The sequence below is a fragment of the Sander vitreus genome, chromosome 12 (assembly GCF_031162955.1).
Source record: "Sander vitreus isolate 19-12246 chromosome 12, sanVit1, whole genome shotgun sequence".
In the NCBI taxonomy this organism is placed as follows: domain Eukaryota; kingdom Metazoa; phylum Chordata; class Actinopteri; order Perciformes; family Percidae; genus Sander; species Sander vitreus.
Window position 1 is genome coordinate 10,883,994 of NC_135866.1, and position 11,433 is coordinate 10,895,426.

Genomic DNA, 11,433 nt, shown 5'->3' on the forward strand with positions numbered 1-11,433 from the left:
AAGGGAAAGATCTTAATGATGATGAAAAGGATAAATACCAGGAAAACTATTAGAACATGGTTGCTTCTATTCATGTTACCTGCTTGTAAAACAACTGGGCCTTATCTCCAGCACTCGGTGAACACCTACATAGTAATATGCTTGAAGGGATTTGGAATTTCAAATCTTGGTGGTGTTTTAGTATGTTAAACATGTGACAGTAATATATATCCTGGCCAGATGACACAACTTAAACAGGACAGTAATCAATTCCAGGACAACAATGTTTGAAAATAATACATTCTCCATAACTGTTCCCTAATCCGTTTTATTCTCTATTGCACCATTTGTTCAAATATAATACGAGTTGGACACCAACATCCACATCCATCATAAAACATGACATCGCCAACCTGGCGTTTAAGCAGTCCATTGTCTTAAGAAACTAATTGCATGGTACCAAAATACCTAACACTAAAAACATCCAAAACATGTCTCCCACCCAGTGGGATTGTGTTTTGAGGTTTTGGGGAGGAAAAACTTGGTCTATTTCGGAAACTTTTAAATTTAAATGACACTGCAACCACTACAGGAAAAGGAAGGACAAGCTTGGGCAACTAGAGCACGGCTTGATTCAGTTGGGTGTATTTCAAAAACCTTTGGCAGGCAAAACAGAACTGAAAAAAACGTATCTACATCAGGGCCTTGTTTATCTGGGACTCAGACATCTGAACTGACCAGGCTACAAAAGAGGCATCACAACCAAATAATACACCCAAAAATATACCAAACAAACAAACTAAAATAATTACTGTGCACAAATAGTTTCACTCTCCATAACTACTGTAATTTGTTCAAGGGTTCCAGTAATTGTTTTGCTGCAGGATGACAAAGCAGATCATCTTCCACCAAACACTAAAGTATGAGAAAAGGGCCTCTATACCCTCTTTTTCTCCATTTATCCTCAGTGATCCCTCTCCCCAGTTCTGCTGCTGCCAAACCCACAGAGAGGGAAGAGGGGGAGGGGGGGGAACCATGCCCATTTTCTGAGTTGCACACTTGCCTGTACGCCAGCTACTGTGACCCTGGGGAACTGAGTAAAGACCTTTTTCACCAAATACTGGACAAACAAATATTATTTGGAAGTAAGAAAACAAACAAAAAGTTATTTTGTTTTTATTGCTAAAATTGGATTGAAATAAGGGGCATAAGTTCAGTTTCAGGTCAGCATGAAGCTAGGTCAAGTTTTAAAACTAATTTTGGAGTTATCAGTCCCATGTAGTGGTCAGTACAGTATGTACCAGAAAGCTAACTGATAACTCACCAACCACTCAATTGCAACATATTTTTTCCATCCATCAACAACAACCCGGTTTCTTAGGCCAATCCCATCCAATTGGCCAACAAGCTTGGCCCCTTTGTCCCAACACTTACCCTGGAAGGCATCCGAGTGGCCGGAGATGAGGTGCTCGAGCTCATAGCTGTAGGACTGAATGTTGTGGAGTGTTTCTCTTTTTACAGCCAACTGGTAGCTCTCCTCCATCTTCCGGGTGCAGCAGGACGGACCCGGGTGCTTACAAACCAACAGATCCACATCTAGAAAAGTCAAACAGAAATGGACATATGTGTCTTAATTTCCTTTATCAAAATGTTGGTTTTTTTTGTCTTTATTTACAACTCAGTAGAAACACATAAAGCATATCCCAGGAAATGGAAGTGCAGAAAAATTGTGGTATCTCACTCACACTCAAAAATGATGTATTTTATCCCGCAAGATAGATATAGGATTCTACACTGTGCATTGCAAAAATGTATGAGCATATCTATAGTGTCCTGAGTATGCACATAGATAGACAGGCCATAACTCCATTGGGAGACAGAGGAGGCACCATGGGAGGGTAAGAAAGTAGACCAAGAATTCACCGACTTTCCTGCTAAAAATACTGTCTCTGCTAAATATAGAAATATCTTTGGCTCATACAATTGCACTAATGTCATCAAGACATACATTTGTACATGCATGTATACTGTATGTCCCATGAATGCCCAATGCATTGACTTGCATTTTGCAATGTGAACATGCTAAACATACTGTCTCTCACACATACAGTAATCTGTGTGAAATCACCTCTAGAACTAGACAGTCATTAGCCATAATAGTGCAGTTCAGAACAACCACACAACAACAGTGACCTAACTGCAAATACTATGATCCAATGAACAGCTCAATCAGACACGGTTACATCAGTGGAACTAGAGTTCACCCTGTCCTGCCAGTGTCACCTGCTTCTCACCATCGCTACACATATAAACACTGTAATGACATCACTGAGACTGCTCACAATTAGCATGGGCTATTAAAATGGTCCTTTCCCACACATTTCCTTGCACAGGGACATTTCCATAATGCAGAAGTCTGATATGATAACTCATTTTACAGGGGGAAGGGCTGGACGGGGGTGGCTGGAGGCAGGTGTTGTAACTAGAGCCTAAAGCATGGCCTTAGGACAGACCGCAAGACCAGTGCCTCACTGTCCAAATCCCTCCATGAAACACAATAGGGTTGCATTCTCAATCCCTCTTTCCCTTTCTGCTCCCTCTCTCCCATTTGCCTTGCATATCCTAGTGAGGCCTGGGTGTCTCTTAATTACCCAGTGAGGCTCCATTTGTTCCCATCCCAGAGCCAGACGAGTGAAGTCATAACTGGCTGTCCTGCCCCTTACAGCTCATTATCTCCATCTCTGTAGCAGTCCACTCTTTTTATGTTGACAGCGTCTCACTGTTGACACTGTTCTTGCAAAGTCCTGTCCTGTGTTTTTTGTGTGTTGAGGGACACCACTCTTTTTCTTGTTTATCTGGACCATCAATGTATAAAGTTTGCATATATATTTTGTTTTGCGCATACATCTGCTACTTCTCAATGTACCTTCTACCAGGCTTAAAAGTGCTCTTTTCAAAATGTGATTGATGGGTGCAATATAAATGAGAAACCCAATATGTTTCAACATACAAACCATGAATATTTACAGGTCTAAACACACATTCAAATGAATGTTTAAATTAATCTATTAATGACATTTCCCAGTGAGGGATCTAACAGGTCAATGTAGGAGTAATTAAAAAAGAAGATGGGTATGTCAGTTCTAATTATATGTTTGGTCTAAGTTACGGAGACATAAAGTGAATACTGCTGGCGGTCTACCTCAACCTGGGGTTAAATGTCATCACACCATCTGATTAAGTGACACCAACCTTATAAAATGGATCTCTTTAATATGACCTCACCAACAAGAGAAGCAATCCAAGAATACATTTCCACTACTTCTTACTGGGTACGTGCTACTGTGCAGCACTGATAAGGTAGTGGTTGTCTGGGTAGAATTGCATGCAACAACAAACCACACAGGCCTTCTTAAGAAGTTATACTGTCCAACAATTCATATAATTTAGATTTCCAACAACTACTTAAAAATAAACAAGGACTTGTTTGTCAATTACTCAATAAATATCCGTATCTACACACAGGTGGGAACTCATATTTTAAATAAGCTTATTCATGAAACACATTACCTACAACCATCTCAACCTGTTCTCTCAGGATAGTGATTAAGTCTTAATATGAAACTCAAATTCTAAGTGTCATTTATTAGATTATTGGCTCCTGGAACGATGTATGCCAAATGGGAAAGGTGTGCCACCCACTTCACGTCAAATATCTGTTGCCTGTTGATAGTATGATCTATTGTTTTTATTCTGTTTGAAAGTTGTCATTTCACCATATTTGGTGTGTGTCCTCTCTCCCCTTCTGTCCCTGACCCTGTTCTCCTCACTGGCTGGCTCTTTCTCTCCTTTGTGTTTGTGTGTTATCTCTGATATGAAACTAATATCCAGGGACTCACAGTGGAATCCAGCCTGGCCTCACCGTCCCTTGCGAGTAGATGCATGGAGTAAGTGATACTCAGAAGGACTTTGGCTGTTAAAGCCACCACAGCAGTCAGGACAGGCTGACTGTCACGAAAATACCACGCCACTTTCTGGAATCATTACAAGCCATGTCACTATTTGTATGTCCAACAGCAAACATATTGCTGAGCCCACTCTTTTTAATCTTTGAAAATATTTTACATACAGTATATTCGCAACAGCATTTTAGTAGCTTCTACCTCAAGGGTAAGCTAAAATATGTATTGAGGACTCAGTGCAGCAGTCTTCCAAGGACTCTAAGAGTCATTGAAGACTACAATCTAATAATAAATACATCTAATATAATCTAAGACATATCTATTAATATCTGACTGCCTTGTTTTTGAGTAACACGTGTATTTTTTAAACCATACTCGATTTACATTTTCAGTATAAAGAAAAGTGACCATAGAAACCTGTAAAAGGCATTGACTTAAACTGACTCCTTAACCTTTTCTGGGTTTTAGCATTGAAAAAAGGGCATTTGGTGTAATAAGGGTTTTAAATGGAGTTTTATGTCAACCTAAAAAACCTAACATATTCAAATTCAAGTATTTGCATTGAGTCTTCTAGTGATGCACATTTGGCAACAGTAACAGTTTTGAACATCTGGACAATTTTTCCCCATAATTCTTTGTAAAACAACTTAAACTCTGTCAGATTGCTTAGGGACAATGACTCAACAACAATTTTCAAGTCCTGCTTCAAATGTTTGGAGTCTGGAGTCATTGGAAATGGAATTGACTAAGGCTGCGATCAGCATTGCTGCTTTTAAGACATTCCTGCATAGATTTGGCTTTATGTTTGGACCGGTTGTCTTGCTGGGAAAATAAATGAAAATAATTTCAACTTGACTTTCATTTTGCCACTATGCCTTAACTTTATTTTGTGCACCGTCCCTCCAATCTCAGCCACGGAAGCCTGTAGCTACTTAAAAAAAGGTGTCTTGGTGGCCTCACTCACTCACTTAATGCCCTACTCACACAGAAAACTTGGCATAGTTTTAAAAGTATTTATTTTCTAGGTTGACCTCCCTGTACCTTGTAAATGTCACATAACTAGTACTTTTCAACAACCTTGTTGTGGAGTTTGTCTCTATGCTGTAGTTTTCGCCATGAAATAAACTGTAAAATAAATTGTTGGACCTTCCAGATATGGTGCAATTAACTCCACACGTGATTACTCATCGGTGATCTCTTTTAAACTATTATGCCCTTCTAAGGGCATTGCAAGTGATGATAAAGGTACGTCACTACTGTAAATACTTAAGCAATAACTATTTTTGTGAGATTATGCACTGGAAGACAGCTAACTGAGCTCTGAGGACGTCACACAACCTGTGCCCACAATGTAGATGCACTGTTTTTTTTAAATGTTGAAAACTGGTGAGTACAGATACATTGCACTGACAGAGATATAACATAAGTATGCAGAATATGACACTTTTGTAGCAGCATTTGCTACTGTGATTTTCTTTTACAAATTTCAGAAAATTCATCTAATTTCAATTAAAAACTCTAGGCTTAATATAGACTCCAATAGCTCTACAGGTCCTTTGTAATTAGTGCCCAATGTGCACGCTACTCATTCTGCCTGGCTAAACCTTAACATACTCTGCTCTCCAGACTGGATGTCAACTCTGAATCCTAATTCCCTTAATCGTCCTCATGTGACAAATACCTCTGGAGTAATTTGCCGTATTAAATCCATGGCTCAGGGGTCTTGACTTGTTAGTCACAATCCCTTCAGCAACACCTCAGTGCTCTTCATTGCACAAGTCAGAACTCCTGAGTGGAGAAACTCTACCACTGTATACTTGCCCTGCTAATTCATATGCCAATCTCAATACATGTATGAAGACACTACAGTAGCAAAGCTGAATACTTTAATATTGCTGAGAAGATGGTTAAATGATAACCACCCTTTTCAAACACATGTTCATAAACTCCTGCACTCATAAAATGATTTATATGCAGCTCACTCAATATGGTATGGAAATGTTGTTATGATATGGAATGCATTGATGACCGGGAGGGTTGTGGTTTCCTGATGCTGCTGTTTTGATATTTTTCGGAGAACAAGAATAACTTTGTTAGAAAGTAGGCAATTAATGAAGTTATGAAGCTGCCTTAGGAAGCCAGTTCCCTTTGAAGTACCCAGATCTACTGAACAGGCAGGATATTTACTCAATACAGATTTGCTGTTTTGGATGGAGCATGTTGAATGAAAACACATCTCAAAGGGTCTCTGCAGCGTACCTGCATTTTTCAAAAACCTTGAAACTCAACTGGAATGTTTAGATTTCCCAGCCCCCGAGCTGGAACTGCCTACAGTATTGGTACACGGTCCAAAGCCACGCCACAGGCCAGAGGTTGGTCAGACAGAGCTCAAAGAGAGAAGTAGAAGGCTGGTGGGCAGATAGATGCAGAACTGATGAAGCAGCATCAGACTGGCAGAGTAATCATGTTAACATTTAAAATAATTTGCACTATTTATATAGAGCGCCGGAAGGACAATCTTTTCTAAATGGTTATATTATTGGAGTGGTAGATGATATAGGCCTACTCAATAAAATTGCATCAGTCTCTATCACAGTAGCAAGCCAGGAGGATAAGGTAGCACGCAATCAACTGAAACACAAGATAGACTTTGGCTGAAATCCAATAAGAGATGTTGTGTAGAGACCGACTCAGATGGAGTAATCAGCTTCAGACTGAGGCAACACTGGTTAGGCTGGAGTGTTTGGGGTGGGCTGGGGAAAAAGCATCTGAGGTGCTTGTCAGTTCAATAATCTGTACTACCTTTTTACTCAAAGACATTGTCAGAGATGGGGGATTACCACTAATGTTTTCTAATGACTTTAGTTTTACAAAATACAATGTCCTTATGTGTATTTTATATAAAACTGAATTAGGTAGTTGAGAGATGGCCAGCAAAAGAAAACACAGATGCCTTAAGGATTTTAAGTGTGTATGGAGTACAGTAGGTGTGCACCATGTGTATGCTCTGTCAGTGAGAAAGGCCAAGATAAAAAGAGAATCAAAAATAACTATAGCCAATCAAAGAGCAAGTTGAGCTTTGAGAGCTTGCCAAGGCTTTTGACGCTGTAACTGGTTAAGGATGTGGTGAGATGTGATTACGCATTGTGTTCCCATTCCCTTGCTATAAACACATGACCCTGCTTGCCTTGTATTTAATATATAAGACACTTTCCTTTTTTATTCTAAAATAGCTGTTAATTACTCAGTAAATCAGAGAATGGCAGTATAGTAATACGTTGAACAAAGTGTGCTGTGTGTGGTATGTACACAATCAGATAAGCCCTGCTCAATCACATAGTTTTAACTGAGCTGGAAAATAGGTTGATCATATCTGAGCTGTAGAATTTGTGTGTCTGTGAACAGCACTGCTAGCTGTCTGCTTTCCAAATGATCTATCTCCAAAGGGCTATATCAGCACCCTGTGGTAATCTCAATATGGAGCATTTGGCTGTGTATCACAGCACCAAAGTGGTCATAACTCTTGAAAATAATCACAGGATAAGCAACTTCATGTCACTGATTATCTAAGTTCCCTTGATGCTGAATCTGGCATGGAGATAAAATCGCTCTTTAGAAAATGTGGCCCAGGAAACAAACATATATTGCCTGGAAAGCAAATAGTTTGGTTTGAAATAATTCAATTAAAAGGACATACAGTAATTAATGGTCACTCAATAACAGCTTCGGCACACAAATGCAATTACGTTTTTTTAACTATAAATTATGAGTGCCCCTTAAGGTTAGAATAAATAACAGGAATAGTAGGAATCAATTCAGGCAAGAATTGTACTTGTAGTGTGAATTATATTTACATTCAGCTATTGCTACATTCCAGTATTTACCTACTTGCTTAAGTAAAGAACCCGAGTACTTCTTCCACCACTGCTTGCCAACATGATATTACATTGCTCTTGATTATCATAAGGCACTATCACTACATACTGCACTTCATCTTTTCGTTGGATACAAGAATTAAAAACAAAGACATATTGCATAAAGAATCTGTACCATAAAAAAGTGCAATTCATTTTATAAAGGATCATATCCAATTGGCCGCCTCTAAAGTTCCTTGCTGCCACACTCCTGGCACTTAGTGAGAAATCAGTCACCACACATGAATGAATTGCAGCACTGTATCCTAAAAGAAACACTGGACTGTGAAAAGTGCTGAAGTTTTGCCACTTCAAATTTCAACAGTTGCTTTTATTGGCATTTGATCTGAGAACTGAAGCAGAGTAGCATAATTGTGTACACACACACACACATATACACCAAATCTCCCACTCCAACAACCCCCATCCATTGGTCAGCGCTTTGAAGACAAGATTTCCCCTGACCCAAAACAACCTCTCTAGGACAAGTACAAATAAAAAGCAAAATAACATAGAAGCCCAACATGCACTGGTAAAGCTACAGCCATGTTTGATTAGCTGTAAACGGAAGGGACAGCGGAGACGTGGTGGAGTGTAAATGCACAAAAATGCAGTTTACCACACCTTTTCAACAAACACAAATATTTATATCAATTAATAGTCCAGTCCAAAGAGCCGCAGTTTGTATCTGGATTATATCAGCCCCATTTTCCAAAAGAAGTTAGAACTATAGATAGTGTGTGTGTCTCATAAATAAAATATAGAGATGGGAAAAGCAAAGTCATTAAAAGAAGAGTGTATTGCATACCCTTCACACCATACTGTGTGTATGCTGCTGTTTGCTTACTGTCAGGTAAAAAAAACAGGCTGAGATACTCTTATGTAGCTTCTGCCAATGCACTGCAGACTGTAAAAGCTTGTCACGCAAGCCTTGCTCCAGACTGCTGACATCCTCAGAAGACCGAGGTCCTTCCGTTGTCTTTAGGACCTAACCCCTAAACTACTGCTTGCAATGAAATTGACATCCTCTGTTGCTAGTAGTGACACCCTGCTAAACAAACATATCGAGTGGTTTGGATGCACCTCTAGGTATGTGTCCCACTCAGCTATCTGTCTATCTATCTATCTATATATTCTCCCTGTTGCAGCTTGCAGACTCAGACTGGGTGCTACTTAAGCTGCCACCAACCGGAATTGCTGAAAGAATTCTGGTCTGTAGTCATCTATAGATAGCTGTACATCATCATCTACTGGTATTCTGAGTATTTGCCAGGAAAATGCACTTAAATCTTAGACATCCCAGGACTAAAAGACTCACAATTAATGAAAAGAGATTTATAGCAAATATTAGAAGATTTAAAAAACTAGAGTAAAAACATAATGATAATAATGCACACTGAATAGCCTGGTTTCTTGTGTTCAAATATAGGACTATTGAAATGGTCCCACATAGAAGAAATATGATATAATTAGTTTAAAGTGATGCTTGTAGAAGAACTTTCAAGCTAACCTAGCATAGTTGAACCAAAGCCCAAACCCGCACAAAATGCAAGTTGCCTCCAAAACATATTTGGAACCAATGTTTATTCTCATGAAATAACTTTTCCTCGGTGTGCAGGAGGAAAGCACATACCACAAAACCTTCAAGGCATTTGAAGCTGCTTTCAAGCAGAGCTCTGACAAAAGACAAAAAAAAATTGGGAACCATGTCAGCAGAGGTGCCAAAATCTCTATAGACCAGTTGTGGGAGTCTGGACAGTATATTTTCGTAAACTGCGCCTCCTGAGATCAAAGGGCCTATGCCACCCCAAGTATCTAAAGACACATGGTCTCAATCTGAAAATTGCAAATCATTCAGTCCCTCTATTGTGGTCACAATATTGTAGCCTCTTTCTCCACAGAGATTAAACCATACGAGACCTCTGCAACACTATAATTGTTCTAGCTCAAAACCTCTGTCTCAGCAGCTTGTGAATGTGCTGGGCAACTCTCTGTACAAGGAAATTTTTAAATGATTGTTTAATCTAAACCAAACAGCCTGTTTGTATGCTAATCAGCTGGGTTGCCAGTGAAGCTGCAGATTGTGGAGACACATTACATAGGGCCTATAGTGACTTCAACATGTAATATTACCAATATCAAACCAATAAACAGATACAGAATTGTTTGAGATGTTCAGAATGTGCAACAATGGACCAATATGATGCCTGGAATTGAATGAAAATGGACTGACAAATATATTAAGACACACTTCAATTACTTTAAGATCATTTCAGATCATTCCAAAGACTTTTTAGAATACAAACACAGCATGAACAATAGCATTCCCAATACACAACATCAGGCCGATGTTATGGTCAAATCCTTTAAAAAGGTCGCCTCAACTAACGATATGACAAAAGTGAAGGCAGAAAGAAATATCTGTTCCGTATTTCAGCCTTTCAGATCTCCTGCTGCTGTCACTTGAGAGGGCTTACTTCACTCAGAGTGTGTGTGTGTGTGTGTGTGTGTGTGTGTGTGTGTGTGTGTGTGTGTGTGTGTGTGTGTACCGGACCCACGTGTGCTTTTGACAGAAGCACAGAATAGGTCGAAGCATAAATTAAAAGCTTTTTCTTTTTTAATGGAGGTAGTCATAACTATTTAACACATTTACACATGGAAACCTATTTGCTGAAATCGAGTAGTTTAAGTTAAATGTGTGACCAACTCTATGATGTTTGCAGTGCGCTTTAGCCAAAGTGCTCTACGAGCTGCCAAACCCACTGGCTCACCTGTGCCAGGTGTCTCCGGTACGCGGTGCAGCGGCCCGACCTGCCGCAGCTGGAAAGCGGTCCTCACTTCATGACAGCTGTATGCGTCCGTGTCGATCACATTCGCCGCAAATATGACCGCTGACAAAATCCAAAAGGATCCGCAAGAGTTTACGCGTGGGCATATTCCTCGGGACATTGCCGCATCTCACACCAGGTATCCTTGTGGATAGCCTTCTGTAGCCTGGCTGCAAACTGTGTGACAGTGTTGAAAATAGACGGCACTCAAGTAGGCTACAACGAAGCGACAATGAGTTTAAACATCTGACAAACGTGTCCGTCTGATTTTCACATTATTGGTTGGGATGAGTGGGAGCGCCTCACACAGCAGAGGTTTGGGGTCTTCTCTTGGGCTGAGGGAGAGTGGTGTGGGCTGAAGCCAGTCTGTCCCGCGCTCAACACTTTGCAGTGGTCGGCTGACTGCATGCCTGCTTCCTAAGCTTCGCGCACACTCCCCTCCCTTTCTGTTTACTTCAGCTAAGTGCCCCAAGTAAAACCCTCACTACAATATCCCTATAGGGACTTGTAGTGTAAGTATAGTCTTATAACATTTTAAATCCTTAAAACTAAACAATGGTCCTTATATATTTTACCCACAGCATTTGCATCATAATTTTGCTTCGACTTTTTGTGTCCCTTCGTAGCAACTGTTATAATTTAATATAAAAAAGGTACTTTTTTTCCAGACTGATTTGATTGTCACAGTATTACCCATCCGGTACACTCCTTGTAAGCTTTGCAGCCTTTGATGGCAAGTGTTATATATAC

The 11,433-nt window shown here is 39.9% G+C and overlaps 1 protein-coding gene across 2 annotated transcripts in view; it reads right to left on the minus strand.

Moving 5' to 3' along the window:
- The window catches only part of gpc5c (glypican 5c), a 111,451-nt gene extending 100,375 nt beyond the window's left edge, over positions 1 to 11,076 (minus strand). For both annotated transcript variants that reach the window (XM_078264230.1, XM_078264229.1), the window contains exons 1-2: positions 10,627 to 11,076; positions 1,414 to 1,575 (exon numbers count right to left, since the gene is read on the minus strand). In XM_078264230.1, coding sequence (XP_078120356.1) covers positions 1,414 to 1,575; positions 10,627 to 10,804 — 340 coding nt within the window. In that variant the 5' untranslated portion in view covers positions 10,805 to 11,076. The remainder of the gene's footprint in view (positions 1 to 1,413; positions 1,576 to 10,626) is intronic.
- Between the last annotated feature and the right edge of the window lie 357 nt (positions 11,077 to 11,433).